The 27,952-nt window shown below is 45.5% G+C and overlaps 1 protein-coding gene across 1 annotated transcript in view; it reads right to left on the reverse strand.

Annotated features, from left to right (window-relative positions):
• Positions 1-27,952, reverse strand: part of EFR3A (EFR3 homolog A) — a 127,853-nt gene that overhangs the window by 89,525 nt on the left and 10,376 nt on the right. Inside the window, exons 2-3 of the mRNA XM_060243215.1 lie at positions 18,339-18,429; positions 6,460-6,536 (exon numbers count right to left, since the gene is read on the reverse strand). Coding sequence (XP_060099198.1) covers positions 6,460-6,536; positions 18,339-18,351 — 90 coding nt within the window. The 5' untranslated portion in view covers positions 18,352-18,429. The remainder of the gene's footprint in view (positions 1-6,459; positions 6,537-18,338; positions 18,430-27,952) is intronic.

Raw genomic sequence — 27,952 nt, forward strand, 5'->3', positions numbered from 1 at the left:
GCTACACTTCCGCTAAATGAAAGTGGACTCACATACACACTCTCACAAAACAGCCAAAATACAGTTAGCATGCACAGACTCTTGTGATCTCAGTGGGGCAATTTACTCACGTTGCTGAATGTAACTATCTGCTGTATTTCAACCAACTTCTTCAGACTAACAGGAAAATGAAAGAACAGACTAGGGGATGGCATTTTCCTCCAAACAAAGAGAGGGATTAAGAGCAACATGACTCTGTTTGCTCGCCCCACCCCCCTGCAGCTTTCCTGGCAAGATTAAAAGCACGTACAATCGGAAACACAAACAGTTGCAAGCCTCTTCTAAACCGGCTGAGGTTTAAAGTCACATGGTGTCTGGTAAGGTAGGGCCCCCACCAACCAGCTGGCTAGTGGTGCGGAGGAGCCTGAAAAACCAGGGGATCCCCTGCTGGGACCTGGGGAGTAGCAAGCCTGCTTGAAAACCCTAGGGGTCAACTTAAGTCAGCTGCAACTTGATGGCACTTTCCTCTACCAGGACTTGGGAGACTCAAGTTCCAATAGGGTTGCCAAGTCCAATTCAAGAAATATCTGGGGACTTTGGGGGTGGAGCCAGGAGACATTAGGGGTGGAGCCAAGATCAAGGCTGTGACAAGCATCATTGAACTCCAAAGGGAGTTCTGGCCCTCACATTGAAAGGGATGGCACACCTTTTCAATGCCTTCCTTCCATAGGAAATCATGAAGGATAGGAGCACCTTCTTTTGGGGGGCTCATAGAATTGGACCCCCTGGTCCAATCTTTTTGAAACTTGGTGGATATTTTGGGGAGAGGCACTAGATGCTAAACTGAAAATTTGGTGCCTCTACCCCCAAAAACAGCCCTTCCAGAGCCCCAGATACCCGTGGATCAATTCTCCATGATTTTCTATGGGAATAAATCTCCATAGGGAATAACAGAGTTCCCGGCAGACATTTCCCTCCCTTCCTCCCGCTTTCTGACGACCCTGAAGTGGGGAGAGGGCCTCCAATCCGGGGGATCCCCTGCCCCCACCTGGGGATTGGCAACCCTAAGTTCCAAACCCCACTCTGCCATGGAAAATTGCTGAGTAACCTTGGGTCTGTCAGTTTCTCTCTCCTCCTACCTATCACGCAGGCAGTTGCAAGGATAAAATGGAGAAGGGGAGAACCACGCCGTAAGACACTACTGTGAAAACTTTGAGGACTCAAATAAACAGAATCATCTGCAAATGTTAAGGTCCTATCTCTCCTGTCCCTATTCTATACCCTCTGCAGCCAACCCATGGAAACCTGTGTTTCTGATGGAGAACTAATGGCTTTTTACAAGAGGGAAATTAAAGGCATACATCTGGCGCACGCATTTTGCAAGGCGTTTCATTGCTCAACTTTGTTTGGAACGGGAAACTAAGTATTCATTAAAAAGGAATAATTTCAGGTCCCCGCAGGGCAAAATTAAATTGTGCAAATGCAGGAGATGCAAATTAGCATGGCGGATAACATATACTTCCAATGAATTTAAAAAAAAAAACTGATGGAGTGCTTCTGGAAGACGAGGGAAAAGATTAATTAAAACCACAATACTCCATAGAGCAGAATGAGAAAGCTTCGGAAGGTTGCTGAACCGTTAGTCATCACTGATACAAATTTACAACATCTGAGACTTGGGGAGGAGTTTGCTCCCCATCAATAGTTCTCAAACCACAGAAACTGAAGGATTTGATGCCTAGAGTTGCCAAGCCTGGCAACCAGTGAGAGACTAGGTGGGTGGAGGGGGTGGCCATCAGCTAAGGCAGGGGTGGCCAAACTGTGGCTCAGGAGCCACATGTGGCTCTTTCCATATTGGGTGGCTCTCAAAGCCCCCAGCACACCCCATCAGCCGGCCCGGAGAAGGCATTTGTCTCTTTAAATCACTTCTCCAAACCAAGTCAACTGGCAATTTGGAGAATCCAGTTAAAGTTGCTTTCTTTCCACCTCTCCATCTTCCTTCCTTCCTTCCTTCCTTCCTTCCTTCCTTCCTTCCTTCCTTCCTTCCTTCCTTCCTTCCTTCCTTCCTTCCCTCCTTCCTTCCTTCCTTCCTTCCTTTCTTCCTTCCCTCCTTCCTTCCTTCCTTCCTTCCTTCCTTCCTTCCTTCCTTCCTTCCTTCCTTCCTTCCTTCCCTCCCTCCTTCCTTCCTTCCTTCCTTCCTTCCCTCCTTCCTTCCTTCCCTCCTTCCTTGAACATATGAACATATGAAGCTGCCTTATACTGAATCAGGCCCTTGGTCCATCAAGGTCAGTATTGTCTTCTCAGACTGGCAGCGGCTCTCCAGGGTCTCAAGCTGAGGTTTTTCACACCTATTTGCCTGGACCCTCTTTTGGAGATGCCAGGGATTGAACCCGGGACCTTCTGCTTCCCAAGCAGATGCTCTACCGCTGAGCCACCGTCCCTCCCTTCCTTCCTTCCTTCCTTCCTTCCTTCCTTCCTTCCTTCCTTCCTTCCTTCCTTCCTTCCTTCCTTCCTTCCTTCCTTCCCTTCTTCCTTCCTTACTTCCTTCCTTCCTTCCATCCATACTCTGATGTTCATGTCTTGCAGCTCTCAAACATCTGACATTTATTCTATGTGGTTCTTACATTAAGCAAGTTTGGCCAACCCTGAGCTAAGGCCTGCCATCACTTCCAGGAAAACTCAGAGTCAGCATGTAGTGACCCTAGACTGTCTGGCACCTCACGCAAAGCTAACTTCTGGCGCCCCTCCCCCCGCACTGATGACCTCCCTGAGTCACATGGGAGGCACCCAATTCAGCGCCCCCAGAAGGCCAGCGCCCTAGGCATCTGATTAGTTCGTACCAAACCTTTAATGACAAAACAGTTGCAAATAAAAATAAACAGAATATACAAATTTAAACATTGGAGATAACATCAAAATGAAACCGAGCGTACAGATGCATTTATACACGGTCAGATTTAAATGTAAGGATGTCAGCCAAAATTTTTGCCACAGCCTCGCTAACCTCCCCCCTCAGTATCGTTCAATAAATAATAACAGGGTGGCAGAATAGACAAATCTGGGGAGAAAGAAAGCTTGCAAAATAAATCTTTACGGAGATTATGATAAAAGGAACAATCAAGCAATATATGTTGAATTGAGTCGGGAATATTCGCTCCACAGGAACAGAGTCTGTCGCCTAAAGGGACTCGATGATGCCTCCCTTGTAAAACTTTGGAGGGAAACGCATATAGTCTAGCCAACATAAATGCCCCGCGATGACTTGGAATGGTTAAGTCTGATAGATAATGGGGCATTTTGCCGCAGAAAGCTGGTTATTACCTTTAAAGCCCTATATGGCCGAGGACCTGTTTACCTTAGGGATCGTCTCTCTCCATATGTTCCCCAGAGAGCACTGAGATCTAGTTCACAAAATCTTCTGAAAATCCCTGGGCCAAAGGAGGCTAAGTTAAAAACAACTAGGGAGCAGGCCTTCTCGATAATGGCACCCCAATGGTGGAACCAGCTGCCGGAAGAGGTGTGGGCCCTGCGGGACTTTAACCAGTTCCGTAGGGCTTGTAAAACCGCCCTCTTTCAACTGACCTTTTAAGTTGAATTTAGCAGTAACATCAAGCCATCTTTATATATACTGAGTCTGTAGCACCGTTAAGTTTACTGGATTTTAGACTATTTATGTAATTTAATTAATATATGAACAGTTTTATATTGTTACTGTTTTGATTTTATGGTTGTTGCATCATGGTATGTACCATGTCCTGTAAACCGCCCTGAGCCTGCCTTGGCAGGGACGGCGGGGTATAAATAAAAATTTATTATTATTATTATTATTATTAAGACCTAAAGAAGCTGGGGAGTAAATATAAGGGTCTGTTGGCCGTAGTTTCGTTTCCTCCAACTCCCACAGTCTCAATTTAATACGTCTGAAGATTTAAGACTCATCAGAAGTAAAAAAAAAATCATCAACCTCTATCCCCAACTGGTTAAGTTTGGACATAAGCACTGCCGACCAGGATGAAATATATGGGTATCTCTTCATACAATCAAGAAGGCTGTTAGGATCTCTTCTAAAGTGAATTTTGAGCCAGAATTTAAATACTGCAATCCAGCACCCTAGGCAATGGCCAGCCCTGGTAGCGACGCAAAACAAAGTGAGTCGATGTGTGAATGGGTCGTCTGCACAGGACTGTAGGAGACTGGGGTTCAAATCTTCATTCAGCCATAAAGTTCACTAGGTGATTTTGGAGTGGTCATTTTCTCTTAGAAGAACTAGGTGCGTTAACTTCAGCTCCTTGGAATCACGGTGAGGTTAAAATGGAATGATAAACCGAGAAGCTCCTTCTACACTATCTCCTGCATCAGGGAGCATCCCGTCAATTGAAGACCAGCAGGCCAGTGAAAATATTCCAGTTCTAAGGGAAAAGGGAGACAACTGACTGCGGACATTGTGAATTGTAATTCCAATATTTCTACAAAAGAAGCCAACAAGGAAACAGAACTGCAGGAAGAATGAAGCCTCTTAGCAAATGGAAGTGCCTACTGCTATCCATCTGTATCTCATACTCCTTCCAAGGAGCGTAGAGTAGCACATACCCTTTCTTCCCTCCTGTTTTATCCTCACAATAACCCTGGAAGGTATATGACTACAGTCACAGACCGGCCAGGGTGTCAGCTTGTCTGACGGCAAGTGGGCCCTGTGGGCCCCTGATGAAGTTGGCCCCCTTAAACATTAGGAAAGGAAACGTCCCCTGTGCGAGCACCAGTCGTTTCCGACTCTGGGGTGACATTGCTTTCACAATGTTTTCATGGCAGACTTTTGACGGGGTGGTTTGCCATTGCCTTCCCCAGTCATCTATACTTCCCCCCCCAGCAAGATGGGTACTCATTTTACTGACCTCGGAAGGATGGAAGGCTGAGTCAACCTCGAGCCGGCTACCTGAAAACCCAGCTTCCGCCGGGGATCGAACTCAGGTCTTGAGCAGAGCTTAGGACTGCAGTACTGCAGCTTTAACACTGTGCGCCATGGGGATCTTTTTAAACATTAGACAATATGTTGAAAATGTTAATGACCTTTTAGTAGCTTGAAAATATAATAAAAGTTTCAGTATCATTGCTGTAAGCAACTAAAATTTGCATTGTATTTAGGGTTCCCAACCTCCAGGTGGGGCCTAGGGATCTCCTGCTTTTACAACTGATCTCCAGCTGGCAGAGATCAGCTCCCCTGGAGAAAATGTAATCCGTATTTACATTTAGTATCTACTGCATATTGCCAGTAATATGTACAATATATATACACTGTAATTACATATCTATCTGTCTGTATGTCTGTCTAGAGATAGATAGATAGATAGATAGATAGATAGATAGATAGATAGATAGATAGATAGATAGATAGATAGATAGATAGACAGATGATTGATAGACAGATGATTGATAGACAGATAGACAGATAGATGATTGATAGATAGATAGATGATAGAGAGATAAATAGATAGATGTTAGAGAGATAAATAGATAGATAGATAGATAGATAGATAGATAGATAGATAGATAGATAGATGATTGATAGATAGATAGACAGAATGATAGATAGATAGATGATAGATAGATGATAGATAGATAGATAGATAGATAGATAGATGATAGATAGATAGATAATGATAGATAGATAGATGATTGATAGATAGATAGATAGATAGATGATAGATAGATAGATAGATGATAGAGAGATAGATAGATAGATAGACAGACAGACAGAATGATAGATAGATAGATAGATAGACAGACAGACAGAATGATAGATAGATAGATAGATAGATAGATAGATAGATAGATAGATAGATAGATAGATAGATGATAGAGAGATAGATAGACAGACAGAATGATAGATAGATAGATGATAGATAGATAGATAGATAGACAGAATGATAGATAGATACATAGATAGATGATAGATAGATAGATGATTGATAGATAGATAGATAGATAGATAGATAGATAGATAGATAGATAGATAGATAGATAGAATGATAGATAGATGATTGATAGATGATAGATAGATAGAGAGATAGAGAGATAAACAGATGATAGATAGATAGATATAGCAAAAGTTTTAATTGTACCTTTTTCCACATTTTTTTCGAAAACTTTATTTCTTTATTTTTTAAAAAAACGATAGCCTTCTTGTTGTGGGTGGGCCCCCTATGTCTCCTGGCAACCAATAATTTTAGACCCAGTCCACCACTGTATGACTAGCCCAAGGTCACCCAGCAAAATTCCATGGCAGAGTGGGGGATTTGAACCTCTGTCTCCCTGTTGTTCCTAGACCAACATTTCAGAGCCTGCACCCTATTTAGTCTAAAACTGTTGCTTCAAATGAATGCTTAAGGCTACAGTCTCGCCTGTCTTCTCCCCTCCCCTCAGAGCAGCCTTAGGAATTGTGAACAAGTATGGCACGCCTAGCTTATGAATTGCATCACTTACTTTGGGGTCTTCAGGGAAGATGTTATCCACCAGACGTTTGAAACGAGGACGCAAAGCCGCACAGCAACAGCAGACTCCTGGGGAGTGGGGGGAGGGGAGGAGACAGGAGACAGACAAACAAGGAGAAGAAATAGAAGGCACCGCATGAAATTGCAAAAAAAAGTGAGTCACTCCAGCAAAAAGAATTTGGTCTGGGCTCAGCCCCGTAGCTAAGAGTCAAAGACGGGAGTCAAAGAGGCGGCCAGGACATGTCTCCCCCAGCCACAGGGGGGGACGATGGGGTGAGAGCAAGAAGCTGGAGGGCTGGGGGCCACCCCTCTACCTCCCCACCCCCTCCAGTGTGATTTAAATTGCATGTAAGCTCCAATTCCCCTTCTAGTTTTCCTGGAGCTCAGTCTTCAGTGGTCAACTTCTGAAGTTCAAAAGAAGGCTGATATGTATCTTGGGTCAGCCATAGCTCTGGCAGAGGTTGTCCTTGAAAGGGCAGCTGCTGTGGGAGCCCTCTCAGCCCCACCCACCTCACAGGGTGTCTGTTGTAGGGGAGGGAGATAAAGGAGATTGTGAGCCGCTCTGAGACTCTTCGGAGTGGAGGGCAGGATATAAATCCAATATCTTCATCTACCTCACAGGGTGTCTATTGTGGGGGAGGAAGGGAAAGGAGATTGTGAGCCGCTCTGAGACTCTTCGGAGTGGAGGGTGGGATATAAATCCAATATCTTCATCTACCTCACAGGGTGTCTGTTGTGGGGGAGGAAGGTAAAGGAGATTGTGAGCCGCTCTGATACTCTTGAGTGGAGGGCAGAATATAAATCCAATCTCTGCGCTCCCTCCCTATTGCCCTGCTTTCCTGTGCCCTTCCCCAACCGGGAGCAGCAGGGTACACATGCGGCTTGTACACGCTGGCTGGGGGAGACATGTCCTGGCCTCCCTCCTCCCTCCTTCCCCACCCTGAAAGGACTCTAGTTGCCCTTGCAGCCTGTGCAATCTAGGGGCCTCTCCTCCCACCCACCCAAGAACTTACTGTTCAGGCTCATGGCGGTGGAAAACAAGGCAGCACATGGAGCCCCCCCCATTCTTCATGGCTGGACTAAGGGCTGCTGGGAGCAGGGAGTGGGGCGGGCTGCCCACCTACTCAACCAACTTTCCGAATCTGCACGCCCACCCACCCAACTCTGCTCAGAGTGCTTCAGGGGAGAGCTTGCCGGTGCTGCTACCTGTTTCATGTGCTGAGGCGATGGGGGGGAGGGGTCCTGAGGAGGAGGGGGAAGCCACGGTTTGGGGAGGGGGGCCGTAAAATCCACAAGGAGGCTAGGCCTTTCTGGACTACAAAAGGTATTAAGTTCAAACACAAATTTGACCTGGACTATGGAAAGTATAACTTTCAAAGAATTCAGTCTGGATGATTCAAGTTCTGTTAAAATATAAAGAATTTGGCCTGGATTACGAATGTTCAGTCGGCCAGAACCGAATTCTTTGAACTTCATACTTTTCGTAATCCAAGCTCAATTCTTGCTTGAATTTCGTACTTTTTGTAGTCCTGGCCAAATTATTTATTAATCATACTTTGGTTATTTAATTATGAATATATTATCAATAATTATTAATTACATGTGTGTGTATATGTATGTATGTATATGTATATGTGTGAGTGTGTGTATATGTGTATATATATATACACACACAAACGCACACACATATATTGGCCACTGTGTGACAGAGCGTTGGACTGGAGGGGCCACTGGCCTGATCTAACATGGCTTCTCTTATGTTCTTATGTGACACAGAGTGTTGGACTGGATGGGCCATTGGCCTGATCCAACATGGCTTCTCTTATGTGACACATAGTGTTGGACTGGAGGGGCCATTGGCCTGATCCAACATGGCTTCTCTTATGTTCTTACACACATGAAGAGGGACACCTTTCTTTCTGGACCTTGGTCCCATGCTTCTAACACCAGCTCAATGTCGTGAAATTAAACATGTGAATCGGGGTGGGTGTGCCCAGATGGGCAGAGTCCCAGTGGCTATATTTTGGACGCTTGCCCTGACTTCCGATGCAAAATCTTCTTTGGATGAAACAAACAAGGACCTTCTAGCCTGATGCAGAAGTGACCATGCCTGGAGCTTGCAAAACAGCTTGGGACACATCCAGGATCATGTGCCTTAAAACCCCTGAAATTCTGAGCCAAGGTAAGCCAAGAAGTGTGCGTCAACAAAACAATGAATTCTACAACACGGGAGCCTCTGTTAGGGTTGCCAAGGCTAGCTCTGGAAAATCCCGGAGATTTGGGGGTGATGAAGGGGAGAACAAAATTTGAGGACAGGGAGCTCAGGAGAGATGTGATGCCATAGGGTCTCTATTAGGTGAGGGCAGGGAATCCCCTTGTTTAGAGGCCCTCCCCCCGCTTCAGGGTCATCAGAAAGCAGGGGGGAGGGAGAGAAATGTCTTCTGGGAACTCTACTATTCCCTATGGAGACTTATTCCCATAGGAAATAATGGGGAATTGATCTGGGGGTATCTGGGGCTCTGGGGAGGCTGTTATTGAGGTAGAGCACCTAAATTTCAGTATATCATCCAGTACCTCTCCTCAAGGTGCCCCCCAAGTTCCAAAACAATTGGACCAGGGGGTTCAATTCTATGAGCCCCAAAAGAAGGTGCCCCTCTCCTTCATTATTTCCTATGGAAGGAAGGCATTTAAAAGGTGTGCGGTCCCTTTAAATGCGATGGCCAGAACTCCCTTTGGAGTTCAATTACGTCTGTCACACCCTTGCTCCTGGCTCCACCCCTAAAGTCCCCAGATTGAATTGAATTGGACTTGGTAACCCTAGTCTCATACCCCCCTGATGTCCACCCCCCTTCCCAAACCTTGCCTTTCCTAGACTCACACTCCAAATCTCCAAGAATTTTGCAGCCCAGAGTTGGCAACCCTAGGTACGGGTCCTGGGATGCAGTCAGCCCATTGGTCTGTCCTGCCAGCCTCTTCCTTCTGCCAGGCCTGGGGAGAATGGTCTCTATATTAATTGTTGGATGGCCCTTCCCACTCTATCTGCCCCTCTATGCAACCTCTCAGCTGGAGACATGGCGCTAATGACCCCCCCTGGACATAGTTGCTGATACGTTCCCTTAGCTGAATAGAAACCGTTCTCAGATAAACAGTTTGGAGGTGGTTTGGAGAGTGGTACAAAGCCACCTAAAATTGGATTGTTGACATACATTTTCTCGTTCAAGAAAGGAAGAAAAAGAAAGCAGCTAGAATGATGATGATGATGAAGAAGAAGAAGACTGCAGATTTATACCCCGCCCTTCTCTCTGAATCAGAGACTCAGAGCGGCTTACAATCTCCTATATCTTCTCCCCCCACAACAGACACCCTGTGAGGCAGGTGGGGCTGAGAGGGCTCTCCCAGCAGCTGCCCTTTCAAGGACAACTCCTGCGAGAGCTATAGCTAACCCAAGGCCGCTCCAGCAGCTGTAAGTGGAGGCGTGGGGGGATTAAACCCAGTTCTCCCAGATAAGAGTCCGCACACTTAAGGAACCATAAAGGCCATCTAGTCCAACTCAATGCAGGATCAGCCTAGAGCATCCCTGACAAATGTTGGTCCAGCCACTGCTGATAGACTGTCAGTGAGGAGGGGGAGTTCACCACCTCCCTCAGCAGCTGATTCCACTGCTAGCCATAGATTAAGCCGACAATGAAGGGAATCATTCTAAAGCCACATTTTATCATTGTTTCCAGATTATGCAATCATGAAATTTCACAAGCAATATATGATGGCTTAATTAAGACAGCTGGAGCCCTGGGCAAGGTGATGCCAAGGTTATCGGCTCAGGCGGATTAATATTGTGGACTCTGGAAATGTCCATTGGCATGGGCATCAGCAAGCACCAGAGCAGGCCTGTAAAAACTGCGTTATCTATAATGGTCATCTCATCTGTCAATATGACCCCCCCCCCCCTGCATAGCCCTTGTATTTCATAAACCTATAAAAAGGCAAACATTTCACAGACGAAAAGCTTCCCCCAAAATGACTGCAGTGATTTTTTTTTTTAAAAAAAATAAACACCTCATTTGTTTTTATCGTTTTTGATCATTACACCATCGTTTCACTTTTTTGACCAAACGATTCACTCAACTGGAAATATTTCATCTAATTAGAAATAAAGGACTTTTGATTGAGTATGAAAATGTTCTTAATTGGAAAAACGGCATCGCTTAAGAATAAAGTCAAATACGATGCCATCCAGCTGTCTGGGGAGACTGATAGTGCAATCCTAAAGCCATTTTATTCTTTCCAAGATATTATCGTCTTCAAAAATTAAAATACCAGGAGTGGTGCGGTATTGCATAAGAGAAAATACGCTTGCAAAACGTTCTCAGTTCTAGACCTCTAATGCAGAAATTGCCTTAACAAAAAGATTCTAACAAGGCTTTGAAAAGTTCTTGAAATGGAACACCCAAAGCACAGACTGCTGGAAAGGATCCAGCTTCTTTTCACCTATAGCTGGTAAGTGCTAACCATGGTGATAACATAATGATCTATCCAGGGCTTTTTTTTTTTTGTAGCAGGAACTGCTTTGCATATTAGGCCACACACCCATGATGTAGCCAATCCTCCAAGAGCTTACAGTAGCCCCTGAAAGAAGAGCCTTGTAAGCTGTTGGAGGATTGGCTACATCAGGGGTGTGTGGCCTAATATGCAAAGGAGTTCCTGCTGCTGCAAAAAAAGCCCTGGATCTATCACATATTTATCCCATCTGGCATACATGGCTCTTATCCCAGATTTCATATACTCTTTGACTCAGGGCTGCCAGCTTTGCATCTGGCACCCTGGGGAGATTTGGGGGCGAGGACAGGCAAATCAGTGGTGCACTAGAATGTGACATCACTTCCAGTGAAAAAACAGAAAGGCTGCCATGGCTCAGGGGCGATGCTCTGGGTTTCACCAAAACACTATGGTGAAATAACAGAATTTTTGGTTAGACTCAAGGACCAACAAGATTTTCAGTCACAGCTCTTGGAAAAGTTATCCCCTTGAGAATGCAACACGGAAGATAGGATGTTCCAGTATGTTAATTATAAATCACTGGGGCATCTGCATAGTTAGCCTGGCAACAAGCCCATTTCAATCCAGGCAAAGGTAAACTCCATGGTTAAAAGAAACAACTGAAGCAACAGGCAAGGGACATTACAATATTTCTTCTGAGTACAATTCTCAGAACATGACAGCTAGTGCACCATAATGGAAAGAGGACGAAATTCATTCTTGAGATGGGTAAATACGGCTATATTCAGCTGAAATGAGTACAGTTTGGGTTTCACTGATGTGGGAAACTAGATGGTAGACAGAAGGGGTGGAGTCTAGTCTCCTCCTGATGCATTATTTTTTTTAGTGCAAGTAAAATAATTATTTGGTGCATGGAGGAGAAATTAATCAGACAAGTGCACTGACACACACACAGAAGGACATCCGGGGTGGAATTTTAACACAAGAAAAAGACAACAGGAAACTATCAATGTCAATAATCCAGATTAATACAACAGGCTCTTTCAAATTCTCATTTATTTTACTTGTATGTTTCCATTGCTTCATTTTTTTTCTTTTTGACACATGTTTTGCTCCCTCTAGTGGTTGATTTGATATTACATAGCAGTATGTCTGACATATCTCTCTGTAGACTTAAACTACAGGTTCTTATGTTGGACATAAAGGTAAGACCCTTGTGCAAGCGCCGAGTTGTTACTGACCCATGGGGTGATGTCACATCATGACGTTTTCTTGGCAGACTTTTTTTACGGGATGGTTTGCGATTGCCTTCCCAGTCATCTACACTTCATCCCCAGCAAGCTGGGTACTCATTTTATCAATCTCAGAAGGATGGAAGGCTGAGTCAACCTTGAGTGGGCTACCGGAACCCAGCTTAAGCTGGGATCAAACTAAGGTTGTGAGCAGAGAGTTTAGACTGCAGTACTGCAGCTTACCATTCTGTGCCACGGGGCTCTATGCTGGACATATAGCTAGTAATAGAGAATTTACCACTAGAAGGAACTAAACACATGCAGAAAAGGAAAACCCCTCTTGAAGGAATAGGAATGCACAAGCAACAAAAATAAGAATGTGCGTCAGTGTGTCAAAAGCCCCCCCCAAAAAACAAGGAGCAATACGCACAAAACCACTGTCTGTAGCCTATTTAACAGTGCTTGTGTATAACCTTCTGCCTAGAATAAATGTAAAAAATAAAATAAAGTGGAAGGTGATATTCTAAATAATTGTTTTAGAATATTCACTTTCAGTTTATATGAACCTAGTGCCAGTAAAAGGTTAATTACTGAAAATCTAACCCAAGTAAAAAGATTTACAATTAACTCAAAATTATAACAATTAGCTTGGTTGGGTCCACCATGGATTCTGCCCCTATTAGCACATACCTTTCTCTCCCCCACATATTCTCCCTCCCATCACCATGTTCATTTTCTGCAAGCATAATCAGCACACCAATGCTTATTTTAATATAGATCGGTCTACCATAGAAGAATCGTTTTGCTGTTGAGGTATTTGCAAGACCCCCCTTCCTTCTGCCTTCAGAGTGACTTGACACGCATGACATAAATTATGGTTTGAAGGTAAGTGGTGCCAGTCGAGGTGTGGATGGGATACGTGTGCCCCCCCCCCCCAACATCTGCTTTTGCATCATGTCACTGAAAGCAACATGGGTAGCTCTAGGGAAACTCTATGGTAAAACCATAGTGTTTCTGGCGATTCCTAGAGCTACCTTATGTCACTTCTGAAGTGGTTTTTGTTTTGTTTTTGAACCAGAAGCGATGTGATGCCCCAGCCAAGATTGTCCTTTATTACAGTAAAATTCTTCAACCACTGCTCTGAGTGGTGGCAGCAGGGGGAGCAGGGGGTGGGGTGGGGTGGGGGTCGACTCCCACCTAAACTGAGGACTGAGAACTATTTGAAGGGCTACAGCAGGGGTGGTCAAACCATGCCTTGGGAGCCGCAAGTGGCTTTTTTACACATATTGGGTGGCTGTCAAAGCCACCACCGCCCCATTGGCCGGCTTAGAGAAGTCATTTGACACTTTAAATCACTTCTCTAAGCCAAGCCAACTGAGGACTTGGAGAATGCATTTAAATTTAAAGTTGCTTTCTTTCCACCTCTCTTCCCTCCTCCATTTTGCTTCCTTCCTTTCTCCCTCCCTCCCTCCCGATGTTCACGTCTTGCAGCTCTCACTCTCAGACATCTGACGTTTATTCTGTGTGGCTCTTACATTAAGCAAGTTTGGCCACCCTGGGCGACAGGCTTTCCCCCTTCCTCTCAGTGCTACTTAGGTATTCTAAACATCTTTTGATTTTCTGATCGGGATTCTCCCCCTCTCCCCTTCAACAGACTGCCAAGCTCACCTCAGAGGCTACCAGAACGGCAGACCAGTTTGTGCGCCCTCGTCTCCCTTTTGGCATAATATTTCCATCTCAACAGTTAGTCTGCTTCTTTAAAAAAAATGCAATGTCCCCCCCGCCCCACATTGCTCTGCTTACAGCAACATCCACAGGAGCAAGCTGCGTCTGGAACAGCGTGTATCTCTGTGCTGAAGTTTGCCGGGGGCTAAAGAACGAAAGGTTCCAAATGTCCACGCTTGCTTGTGAACTTATACATCTCTAAGCTCTGAACCATATCTTTGAGCGCAAGGCTTTAAAAGCTCCCTGTATATGTGTGTGTGTGTGTGTGTGTGTGATTGCAGTTGGGCATAACATGGCAGTCAGCATGCCACTGGATGGGGTGAACAGGATATGGAGGGCAAGATTCAAAGATGTCATTTTAGATATACTGAACACTGAACAGCAACGAATATCATTTACAGGGCTTTTTGGGTAGCAGGAACTCATTTACATACTAGGCCACACCTGTCTTATTTAGTCAATCATCTAAGAGCTTACAGGGCTCTTCTTATAGGCCTACTGTAAGCTCTTGGAGGATTGGCTACATCAGGGGGGCGTGGCCTAATATGCAAAGGACTATCTACTACTACAAAAAAAAAAAGCCTGGTCATTTATGGAAGGAGAATTTGCTTTTAAAAAAACGTCCACTATAACTGGCCCCTCTTCCAGCTATCACTAGAACTAGGGCAGGGACCCCCCCTCCCCCCATTGTAGCTGGGCCCATACACACATACACAATAAGCTGCCTTTTACAGAATCAAACCATGACTCCATTAAGGTCAACATTGTCTACGCAACTAGAAGTGGCTCTCCAGCGTCTCTGGCTGAGGTCTTTCACATCACCTACTCCTTGGCCCCGTTCCCTAGAAATGTTGGGGACAGAACCTGGGACCTTCTGCATGCCAAGCAGATGCTCTACCACTGAGCCACAATCCCAGCTCTTAACTAATGAATAGATGAAATTACCTTGTCCTGAGTTTAGACTCTTGGTCTATCCAGATCAGTCTTAACTATTCTAACTGGCAGCAGCTCTGCAGGGTCTCAGGTGGAAATAGTTCATATCCCCAACTGCCTGGTCCTTTTATAACTGGAGATGCCAGGGAATCCTGGCAGAAGCTCAGAACAATGTGGCAAGCCTAGCATGAAAATTGTACTACATGAGAATCCAACCTGATGCCCAACCAGAGAATCACCCAAACCAAACAGAAAAGGAATGTTGTTGCAAGCCTAACAAATGTAAAATCAGAATGACGTTTGATTCCAGTGGCACCTTTAAGACCAACAAAGTTTAATTTTGGGTATGGTTCTCCCCAGTACTCTGTTGGTCTTAAAGCAGGGGTGGGAAACCTTTTTAAAAAAATTATTATTAAGGGCCATATGGATATTTATAACATCATTCGCGGGCCATAAAAATTATCAACTTAAAAAACAGTGCTCCGCCGAGGGAGAATGATTCAGGCCAGCAAAATTAATGCAAATAATTGTTTTTCTATCTGAAGTAATGTGAAGAGAGCCTAATCTGGCACACACACACCACACACGGCCTGCCGCCCTAGGCAAATTAATAGGTCCAGCAGGTCCAGCAGGAACTCAGTAGCATATTAGACCACATCCCCTAATATTAGCACATTAGGTCACAACATCTGGGATAATCAAGTGCAAACTGAACTGTGGCAGTAACTTTTCCAGGCCCTACAGCAATTCTGACTGGCCAGCCAGCCCCCAGGGAGGCTGCTGCACAGTACATCTGGGCCCTGTGATCCCTGCCTGGCCCTGGGAAGGCTGCTGTACAGTGCAGCTGGGCCCCACGATCCTCGCTGGCCAGCCAGGCTCCAGAGAGGCTGCCACATGGCTCGGTTCAGACCAGCAATCCCCGAGGGCCACACCAAGGGACCTCGAGGGCTGTACACGGCCCTCAGGACAGAGGTTCCCCACCTCTGTCTTAAAGCCATCACTGGACTCAAATTATGTTCTGTCGCTTTGGACCAGGGGTGGCCAAACTTGCTTAACGTAAGAGCCATTGGGAATAAACAAAGATGTTTGAGAGCTGCTAGACATGAATGTCAGATGTTTGAGAGCCGCAACAGAGGAAGGAAGGAAGGAAGGAAGGAAGGAAGGAAGGAAGGAAGGAAGGAAGGAAGGAAGGAAGGAAGGAAGGAAGGAAGGAAGGAAGGAAGGAAGGAGGGAGGGAGGGAGGGAGGGAGGGAAGGAGGGAAGGAAGGAGGGAGGGAGGGAGGGAGGGAAGGAAGGAAGGAAGGAAGGAAGGAAGGAAGGAAGGAAGGAAGGAAGGAAGGAAGGAAGGAAGGAAGGAAGGAAGGAAGGAAGGAAGGAAGGAACAACAACAACAACAAAGTTTTATTTGTATCCCGCCCTCCCCGCCGGAGCAGGCTCAGGGCGGTTAATGGCACCATTCAAGTTTCAATTATACAGAGATGAATAAAATCACATTCAATCATTATAAACATTTCAATTAAAATTCTGGTTAAGTCTTTAAAAATTAGTTGAGATTAAATTGATAAGGAAGGAAGGAAGGAAGGAAGAAAGATGGGAGAGGGAAGATAGAAGGAGAGGTGAAAAGAAAGCAACATTTTTTACATGCATTCTCCAAGCTTCCAGTTGGTTTGGCTTGCGACAGTGATTTAAAGAGAGAAATGCTTTCTCCAAGCTGGCCAATGGGACAATGGGGGCTTTGAGAGCCACACCATATGTGTGAAAGAGCCACATGTGGCTCCTGAGCCACAGTTTGGCCATCCCTGCTTCAGACCAACACAGCTGCCCTCCTGAATTCATCTTCATGAAATGTAAAATCAGAGAATCTGTGCCAATATGCAACCCAGTAATCCAAGCCATGTCAAACCCAAGAATCCACTGCAAAGCTCATACAAACCGCCTCGCACAAAGAGTACAATATTGCAAGACCAACAAAGCCAATTTAAAAGAACAGAACCCAAGGAAAACCAACACAGCAAGCTGATGCCAAGCCCAGGAAGACACAGACACAGGGAAGGGGGGGGGGGGGAGTCCAGGGAACCTTCAAATGCTGGCTCCCAATATTCTTGGCTAAACTCAAACGCTTTTGAGATTATTTTGGTACCCATTTTCTGGGACCCTGGAAAATCCCAGACACCATTTGGAGACTCGAATATGTCTAGAAAGAAAACCACAATGTTTTTTTCAGATATATATTCAGACTGGATAGATCTGAATGCATATTCCAACCAGGGACTGAACCTGTGAACCCAGTGCCGAGTTAAACCCTGTGGAGGCTCTTAGGCAGTCAAGTTATCTCAGAGTCTGAGTGCCCACTCCACTGCCCACTGCACCTGCTGCAGGGACCATCCTAAAAAGCCCCTTTTACTATGCTGCAGAGGAGTGGCAGAGAGAGGCAAACTTGGCGACAACGCCGGCAGCAGCTGCACCAGGAAAGCTGGGCAAAGAGCAGCTCAGTTGCTGGCTGCTTGTGTAGGCTGGGAGGGCTCCAAGCAGGGGGAAACCGGGAGGGGGGGAGCCAGACCGGGTCCCCTAAAGGCACGGGGGCCCATAGGCCAGTGCTTACTTGGCCTAATTGCTAATCCGGCTCTGTGTGAACCACAGCCTGTCCCCTTTGAATCCATTCCAAAGACACATCTTAAATCAAGGGTTCTCATTCATACCAGATTTTGAATCCCATTCAGTGATGTTGAAAACCAATGTGTGCAGTATTGAAATACGGTGCTGGATCCTGGGCTAATGACAAAGCCTTCGTTCGGCTCAAGGATCCTTGCTGCGGCATCCTTATGGCTGAGGAAGATTCTGCCAACAGCAGAGCAGATTCATCAGATCCAGCCCATAATTAACACTAGCAAGTTCACCCTCACAGGACGCCTTCTCTACGGAAGTGTAAGTTCTCATGCTTCCGTCAGTATCTCTAAAAGGCACCTGTCCCATGGAAACACAACACACACGCACTATGGGCCTAAACAGAGTCTGAACTCTCTGCTGACGATCTGAGTTTGATCCAGGTGGAAGCTGGGTTCAGGTAGCCGGCTCAAGGTTGACTCAGCCTTCCAACCTTCTGAGGTCGGTACAAAGAGTCCCCAGCTTGTTGGGGGGAAAGCGTAGATAACCGGAGAAGACAATGGCAAACCACCCCGTTAAAAAGTCTGCCATGAAAACGTTGTGATGCGACATCACCCTAGAGTCGGAAACGACTGGTGCTTGCACAGGGGACTACCTTTACCTTTTTAAAAAAATGCACTAAAGTCAATGTGCTCGGAAGGGTGAAACTCCGTTAAGGATTGCACTGCTAGTCAGTTCACTGCAAGAGGCTCCGTGCTCAATGAACTTGCATCAATTCCGCCCGACAGCCTGACAAAATGCAAATATTTACACAACGCAACCTTATCATCCAAGCTCTACAGTACCAGCCATGTCAATGTATAAATTGTCTGCCATTTACCTTTCCGGACCATGACTTCCAAACCGCTGGTAAACACTTCACATGAAGTTAAAGTGAGGATGAATGGGCAACCGAGGTGGCAAAGCCTGATCTATAAAGACAAAAAAGAAAGTTAAAATTAATTTGGTATTCCAGAATCCACAAGCACAATGCTCATTTCTTGTAATCTTCAAGTACAACTTGAGGAGCAGGAGTCCCACAACCCACCTCAACCAGAGCACAGTGGTCAAAGCAAGAGTAGACCAGTGAAAAGATAAAGTGCCAGTATTGTCTACTCTGACTGGCCACATAAGCCTTGTTGGATCAGGTCAATGGCCCACCCAGTTCAATACTCTGTTTCACACAGCTGCCAAAACCCAGGTGCCATCAGGAGGTCCACCAGTGGATCCAGAACTTCAGAAGCACTCCCACTGTTGCCCCCCTATGCACCAGGAAGGAAGGAAGGAAGGAAGGAAGGAAGGAAGGAAGGAAGGAAGGAAGGAAGGAAGGAAGGAAGGAAGGAAGGAAGGAAGGAAGGAAGGAAGGAAGGAAGGAAGAAGATAGAAGATATTGGATTTATATCCCGCCCTCCACTCCGAAGAGTCTCAGAGCGGCTCACAATCTCCTTTACCTTCCTCCCCCACAACAGACACCCTGTGAGGTGGGTGGGGCTGGAGAGGGCTCTCACAGCAGCTGCCCTTTCAAGGACAACCTCTGCCAGAGCTATGGCTGACCCAAGGCCATGCTAGCAGGTGCAAGTGGAGGAGTGGGGAATCAAACCCGGTTCTCCCAGATAAGAATCCGCACACTTAACCACTACACCAAACTGGCTCTCCAGGAAGGAAATAGATAGGGAAGGGAGAGGTGGAAAGAAAGCAACTTCAACTTTAAATGCATTCTCCAAGTTACTAGCTGGCTTGGCTTGGAGAAGAGAGAAATGTGTTCTCCAATCCAGCCGATGAGGTGGCGGGGGCTTCAAGAGCCATGCAATATGTGTGAAAGAGCCACATGCGGCTCCCAAGCCACAGTTTGGTCACCCCTGGTCTATGGACACTTGGTGGACTGTTCCAAAATGTGTTTCTACAAGAACATAAGAAGAGCCCTGCTGGATCAGACCAATAGTCCATCTAGTCCAGCATCTTGTCTCACACAGTGGCCAAACAGTTCCATTGGGTCCCCTACTGTGAAAGCCAAACTTTCACCAAGATGATGCTTGAGTTTTGCCTTCACTTAAAAGTACCTACTGTTGCACTATTCCTACTGGATCTTCACAAGAACAATTGGCAACCAACTGTTTACTTGCAAAAATGACCTGTATCTCATGTAAACAGCTATAGAGGGGCTATTCCCATTTGTGGTTCCACATCTCCATTTCTTTTTTTTTAAACATATGATAAGTTTATTTTAAAAATTCCAAGTTATACTGAACTTTGTTGGATGAAGTAGTACCAAGTAGATTAATTCCACACATAAAATTCTACTGTGTGTAAAGTACTATGGCATATATAACTTAGTAGAACATCTTATTTAGCATTTAAGCTAACGTCCAGTTCGCCAATCAATCGATAAATAAATATATATCTTATTAAGGATAAATTAACTGATAATTGGGCTAGAATTTTTGACTCTTAAGCTAGGAATAATAAGCGAAGAATAATGCCTTGCTCCATCCCAAGCCAAACAAGAGGGAATACTTAAATAAAAAGAGAAAAAGGGGATAGCATAAGTTAGAAAGAATTATAGGGAGAGAAATTGAAGGTAAGTTGTGTTAATAGGTAAGATGTTTTTAGATTCAGTATAGTCCAGAGACAGAAGCCATTTTTCTTCAAAAGATGTGACCTTGGGGTAGATGTCGAACAAGGAAAGTTGTGCTGTGATTTCCCCCATTATTAAAATGTCCCAGATTTTTGTAAACCAGAGTTCAAGTGGCACGTGTCCAACTCTTGAAGGGTGGGGCCAATTCCCCCCGCCCAACTGTGCCCCAGCTTTGGGTCTCATAAACTTAGTTGGGCCCCACAGAGCCAGGGGGAAAGAGGAAAAAGGTGGGGAAAGATCCAGAATGTGAAAAATGTTCCTATTTGTGGCAGGGACAGCTTGCACGTCACCGGGGCTAGCGCCAGGGTTTCTGGCATCCTAGGCCACGTCCCCATCCTACGTCAGGCAGACCCAGGAAGGCAGAGTGGAGTAGAGTTGCCAAGTCCAATTCAAGAAATATCTGGTGACTTTGGGGGTGGAGTCAGGAGACATTAGGGGTGGAGCCAAGATCAAGGCTGTGCCAAGCATAATTGAACTCCAAAGGGAGTTCTGGCCATCACATTTAAAGGGACGGCACACCTTTTCAATGCCTTCCTTCAATAGGAAATAATGAAGGATAGGGGCACCTTTTGGGGGGCTCATAGAATTGGACCCCCTGGTCCAATCTTTTTGAAACTTGGGGGGTGTTTTGGGGAGAGGCACTAGATGCTATACTGAAAATTTGGTGCCTCTACCCCAAAAAACAGCCCTCCCCCCGAGCCCCAGATACCCGTGGATCAATTCTCCATGATTTTCTATGGGAATAAATCTCCATAGGGAACAATAGAGTTCCCAGCAGACATTTCCCTCCCCTCCCCCCGCTTTCTGATGACCCTGAAGCGGGGGGAGGGTCTCCAAACCAGGGGATCCCCTGCCCCCACCTGGGGATTGGCAACCCTAGAGTGGAGTGGTGGCGTGTGCATTCCTTGAAGCCTGCCTTCTCTTGAGCATACCAGCGAAGACGAGAGCGGCAGGTGGACGGAGGGGTTGCTGATGCCCCCCGATCCCAGGTGGCGCCCTACCTGTCCTTCTCTTCCGCGCTAACCCTGCATATCACCCCACCAGAGGAAGTGCAAAGTTGTCCAGACGTCACATAGGAAAGAACAGGTCAATTCAGCTTGCTGTTTCCTTCCCCAACACAGAGACATTGACGATAACATCCGAAGCTGCTCTTATTTGGGTAGGCATACCGGGACACAAATTTGCTTAGCTTACACATAGAATTAATGTTCGGCTAATTGCTAACTCTTCAAAGAGCCTCCAAATGGAGAAGGAGGCTCGTGCCACAATAAGTATTATCATTAACAATCAGAAGCCGATGGGAAGCTGTGCGAAGGAAGCCAGGAGGGGGGAGGCATGGGACCGGGGAGGTTATTCTTAGCTCTTAGAGCCAATTATGTTCTTGTTAAGAAGGAATCGGTTTGACTTTTAGATCTAAAGCTAAATTAGGAGACCGGGCAGTTGAAAAGAGCAACCTTTTCAGCTCCTGTAAGCACACCAAAAAATGGATCTCAAGTAGCATCCCATTCTGCAGACTCACTGCAAGGATATTAGAATTGTTTTCTGTGGCCCCAGAAAGTAGGACCAGAACCAATGGGTTGAAATTAAATCAAAAGAGTTTCCGGCTCAACATTAGGAAGAACTTCCTGACCGTTAGAGCGATTCTTCAGTGGAACAGGCTTCCTCGGGAGGTGGTGGGCTCTCCTTCCTTGGAGGTTTTTAAACAGAGGCTAGATGGCCATCTGACAGCAATGAGAATCCTCTGAATTTAGGGAGAAGTTCTTGCATTGTGCAGGGGGTTGGATTAGATGACCCTGGAAGTCCTTTCCATGATTCTATGATTCCTATTAGGCCAACTAGAGTTGTGACCCAGTCCCTTGACAGCAGCCCCTCCAACACATGAGGGGACTTTTACCATTAATTCAACTTGAAGAACCCACACTCATTTGCACAACTCATTTGCATATGCCACACATCCATGACATCACCAGAAGGTGTACTAAATTATATCAACTCAGCATTTGCCCTAAAATGATTCTTGAATTATAATTGTCATAGTAAAACCTTACTCCCATCATACTTTTAAAATTACTTTCTCCTACGTGGCCACAGGGGCACGATGAAGATTTCCATCTGACTGCTCGATAAGTTTTGGTTATTTCCCCATTTTTTTTTTTTTTTGTGGGGAGAAATATTAGAAAGTTTGTCAAAACCTAGAGTTCAGCAAAATTCTCACAGGGGGTTTGAATAATGGAGGTAAAAATAATGGGAGGGGAGGTTAGAAAGAAAGAGCACATTAAAATTTAGAGGCTCCAAAGCTCCCCTCTTGTGAGAACCTGCCCAAAATGAGGCCCGATCGCTGAGATTTTCCCTTTAGGATGAAGAAAGGCATAGTGTGGCTTGTATCTTTTATCTCTCCTATCCAGAGGAAACAACAGCCAAGTCTTCTCCTCGTATGTCTCAGAAAAAGGTTTCAGACACCCTGTTGCTTAAGAACACCTGGCAGTCTCCAATTACCGTGAAGGTAAATAGGCCTCTCTCAATTTCCCCAGCAACAGTTCCTGAGGAAAAATATTTAGTCATTCAGCATATCAAAATGATGGCAGGGTTAAAAAAAATATATTAGATTTTTATAAAAGCATGTGACAAACCTAAAACATGCACCCAGCGCGTACAGGCCTCATATAAATAGCAAGTGTTATGACACCGTTGCCATGACAACTGCCACAAGTTTGGATTTGGGGATTTTGTTGTGGAATCTTAACAGAAAGGAACCAAAAAAACAAACATGTAAACTAGTCTTTATTGATGATAATCCAGGATCACGAGGTAATATATATCAAAAGCAAAGTGCGAAACCAGAAGGCAGAATCCATTCACTTCAGTGCTGATAATTCAGAATTGTGAATTAACGTATGTAAAAAGCGAAGTGTGAAACCAGAAGGCAAAATCTGTTCATTTGCAAAGAGTAATATATGTATTTTATAATTAACTAGCAGTAAAGCCCATTGTAGGAAGAAATACAATGGGCCCTAAAAAAAATATTTGGGAGGGGGCTGATGAATGTGTAGGTGGCAGGAAGGAAGCAAGATGGACAGAATGAAAGAGAGAGAGAGAGAGAGAGAGAATGGTAAGAAAAAGATGGGGAGGAAAGAGTGAGAGAAATGGAAGGAAAGAAGATAGACAGACAGAGGCTGCAATCACACATTTTAAATAATGCAGTTTCAATCCAGTTTCAAAGCACTTTCCATCTGGATTTTGCCAGTTCACACTAGGGCTGCCAACCCCCCAGTCCAGGTGGGGAATCTCCTGCCTGGGAGGTTCTCAACTCTCCGGCCCTATCAGGCTGGTGGGGGGAACTTCCTTCTGCGATGACGTCACCCCGAAGTGATGTCATCAAAATGGCGGTGCCCATGCGGGACCGCTCTAGTAGTTTCCGGGGAAAACTCTATGGTGTTCCCAGGCACTCTAGCCATTTGGGAGGTTAAAACTCTGGTACTTTTGCACCGTAGAGTTTTAACCTCCCAAATGGCTAGAGCGTCCAGGAAAACAATAGAGTTTTCCCGGAAATGCCTAGAGTGGCCGCGCATGGGCGCCGCCATTTTGATGACATCACTTCCGGGTGACATCATTAGTCTCGCATGTGTTTCGTGCACGAATGTCCCCCATTGGGGGATGAAAAGAACTTGGCAAACCTAGTTCACACAGTAAAATCCAGCTGGAAAGTGCATTGGAATCGGATTGAAAGTAGGGTTGCCAATTCCCAGGTGGGGGCAGGGGATCCCCCAGTTTGGAGGCCCTCCCCCTGCTTCAGGTCATTAGAAAGTGGGGGGGGAGGGAAATGTCTGCTGGGTACTCCATTATTCCCTATGGTGACCAATTCCCATAAGGTATAATGGAGAATTGATCTGTGGGTATCTGGGGCTCTAGGGGACATAGAGGCACCAAATTTGTGACATAGCATCTGGCACCTCTCCTCGAAAAACTGTCCAAGTTTCAGAAAGATTCAACCAGGGAGTCCAATTCTCTGAGTCCCCCAAAAGGTGCCCCTATCTTTCATTATTTCCAATGGAGGAAAGGTTTTAAAAGGTTTGTAGCCCCTTAAAATGTGATGGCCAGAACTCCCTTTGCAGTTTATTACATCTATGATGCTCACCATCTCTCCTTCAGATCAGAAACTCCACCTTCTCAACTAACCTCGGAAAGAAAATAGTAATGCAGCTAGGGTATCTGTCTAAGTTACTAACTTATATTTGTTTTATGCTTGTTAAGCTGCCATGGCATCCCTCCAAAGAATCCCGGAAACTGCAATTTGATGAAGGTGCTGAGAATTCGGTTAGCAATCCTTCGGCTCACCCTCAGTTCCCAGGATCCCTGGTGGACAGGAAACTACCAGTACACCATTTTAAGTCTGTAGTACGTCCTTATTCTTATTCCTAAAATGGGAGGAGCCTAAAGAAGCCCAAGCGGCTCCATAAACAGCTTTCTAAAGACTTAAGAAATAAAAAAAAGACTCATTTAGGAAATGGAAGGAGGGTCATAACCAAGGATGAATGTAAATAAATCTAGGTTTGCCAAGTCCAATTCAAGAAATATCTGGGGACTTTGGGGGTGGAGCCAGGAGACATCAGGGCGGAGCCAGGAGCAAGGGTGTGACAAGCATAATTGAACTCCAAGGGAGTTCTGGCCATCACATTTAAAGGGACTGCACACCTTTTTTAAATGTCTTCCTTCCATAGGAAATAATGGATAGGGGCACCTTCTTTTGGGGCTCATAGAATTGGACCCCATGTTCCAATCGTTTTGAAACTTGGCGGATACTTTGGAGAGAGTCACTAGATACTATACTGAAAATTTGGTGCCTCTACCTCAAAAAACAGCGCCCCCAGAGCCCTTAAAACCTCCAGATCAATTCCCCATTATACACTATGAGAATCGATCTCCACATAGAGAATAATGAAGTACTCAGCAGACTCTCCCCCCCCCCCCATTTCTGGCAACACTGAAGGGGGATTGGCCTCTCTACTCACGAGTGGCTGCCAACTTTTTCAAAGTAACACAGACACCCCATCCCAAGAGGAAGCCTTTCAATCAGCGACTGAAGCCTCCGGAGGTAGAAACGCACATGGTCCTCTGGGGGCGCAGCTGCCCCCCCTCTGCCAGCCAGACTCCCCGAGGAGACGCCTGTAGCAGCCGGAGAGGATGCAAGGACTACGAGTCCCAGCATGCACCTCACAAAGGGAGGCCGTGCCGTTTCCCCCCCCTCCCGCTTCCACGTTCTTGGAGATCGGGGGGGGGGGGGAAGGCTCCTAATCCAGGGGTCCCCCGGCAGGGCGGGGGGTTGGGAACCCTAAATAAATCACCAGTGCTTGTAGAGAAAGAGTTAGGAAAGCTACAGCTCAGTATGAACTTAGGCTAGCAAGAGATACTTGAAACAACAAAAAAGGGTCCCCCCCACCTTTTATGTTCAGAAAAAGAGCAAGGACATGGTAGACCCATTGTGGGGACAGGAAAGTGAAATTGTAGCAGGTGACAAAGAGAGGGCAAAACTGCTCAATTCCTACTTTTTCTCAGTCTCCACTTCTGAGGGAAATGGTGCTCAGCATAGCAAAAATAGAATATATGATGAGGGAAGGGAGTTGCAGCCTAGGATCAGCATAGGGGTAGGCAGTCCTGTGGCACAGAGTGGTAAAGCTGCAGTTCTGCAGTCTGAGCTCTCTGCTCACGACCTGAGTTCAATCCCAGTGAAAGCTGGGTTCAGGTAGCCGGCTCAAGGTTGACTCAGACTTCCATTCTTCTGAGGTTGGTAAAATGAGTACCCAGCTTGCTGGGGTGGGGGAGTGTAGATGACTGGGGAAGGCAATGGCAAGTCACCCTATAAAAAAGTCTGCCGTGAAAACGTCATGATGAGACATCACCCCAGAGTCGGAAACGACTGGTGCTTGCACAGGGGACTACCTTTACCTTTTTTACTACATCAACACCTAGTTTCTTTAAATGAAACCAAGTCCTCAGGGCCAGATGAACTGCATCCAAGGGTACTAAAAGAACTTGTGGACGTAATTTCTGAGCCTCTGGTCATTATTTTTGAGTATTCTTAAAGAACAGGTGAGATGCTGGAAGATTGGAGGAGGGCAAATGTTGTCCCCATCTTCAAGGGGGAACCGGGTAACTACCGACCCATCAGCTTGATGTCTATACCTGGCTGTGATCACTAAGAGCCAGTATGGGTTTCTCAAGAACAAGTCATGTCAGACTAACCTTATATCTCTTTTTTGAGATAAGGGGAATGTTGTAGACATAGTTTATCTTCATTTCAGTAGGACTTTTGATAAGATCCCACATACTACTCTTGTTGACAAGTTGGTAAAATGTAGTTTGGATCCTGTTACTATTAGGTGGATCTATAACTGGTTGACAGATTGCACTCAAAGAGTGCTTGTAAATGGTTCCTCATCTTCTTGGAGATGAGTGACAAGTGGAGTGCCACAAGGATCTGTCCTGGGATCTGCTTTGTTTAATATCTTTATAAATGATTTGGATGAAGGAATAGAGGGAATGCTTATTATATTTGCAGAGGGGAGGGGTCACAAATACAGTAGAAGACAGAAACAGGATACAGGATGATCTTGACAAGCCGGAAAATTGGCTAAAACCAGTAAAATGTAAAGTTGTGCATTTATGTAGGAAAAATCAAACACATCATTATAGTATGGGGGATACATGTCTTGGCAGTATTTTGTGTGAAAAGGATCTAGGGGTCTTAGTGGACCATACGCTGAACATGATTCAACAGTGGGATGTAGTGGCTAAAAAGGCAAATGCAATTTTAGGCTGTATCAACAGAAGTATAGTGTCCAGATCACATGAAGTGATGGTATCGCTTTACTCTGCTCTGGTAAGACCTCACCTGGAGTATTGTGTTCAGTTTTGGGCACCAATTTTAAGAAGGATATAGACAAGCTGGAATAGGTCCAGAGGAAGGCAACAAAGATGGTGAGGGATCTGGAGACCAAATCCTATGAGGAAAGGTTGAAGAAGTTGGGCATCTTTAGCCTGGAGAGGAGGCGACTAAGAGGTGATATGATCACCATCTTCAAGTACTTGAAGGATTGTCATAGAGAGGATGGTGTGGAATTGTTTTCTGTGGCCCCAGAAGGTAAGACCAGAACCAATGGGTTGAAATTAAATCAAAAGAGTTTCTGGCTCAACATTAGGAAGAACTTCCTGACTGTTAGAGTGGTTCCTCAACAGGCTTCCTCGGGAGGTGGTGGGCTCTCCTTTTTGGAAAGTTTTTAAACAGAGACTGGATGGCCATCTGACAGCAATGCTGATCTTGTGAATTTAGGGGGGAGGTATTTGTGAATTTCCTGCATTGTGCAGGGAGTTGGACTAGATGACCCTGGAGGTCCCTTCCAACTCTATGATTCTATGATATACAAAATGGTTCTCTAACTTAACAACAACAGTGTTTTGTGGGTACAAATCTGAAATTGTGCTCTGGATTTCAATAATTCTTTAATAGGATAGTCCAAACCTCTGGACAAGGCTTGGTTTTAGCACCAGGAGGACCATGCCCTGTAACAGAGCACAGAAAGCTGACTTACTATTTCGGTGAAGAGAAATAGGCCATGTATCACCTAGAACTGCCCCTTCTCCGGCTACGGTGAGAGCAGCAACTACTTATTGGTTGGCAGGAGAAAAATAAACTCAAAAGTTATCATTGACTTTATGGTGTTACATTATTTCCCGGGAAAACCTGGAAGTGATGCCATGCCTCTAGGAACTATTGGAAACTCTATGGTTTTACCATAGAGTTTCTGGCGATTCTTAGATTCAAA

This window comes from Heteronotia binoei, chromosome 7 (assembly GCF_032191835.1).
Source record: "Heteronotia binoei isolate CCM8104 ecotype False Entrance Well chromosome 7, APGP_CSIRO_Hbin_v1, whole genome shotgun sequence".
Classification (NCBI taxonomy): Eukaryota; Metazoa; Chordata; class Lepidosauria; order Squamata; family Gekkonidae; genus Heteronotia; species Heteronotia binoei.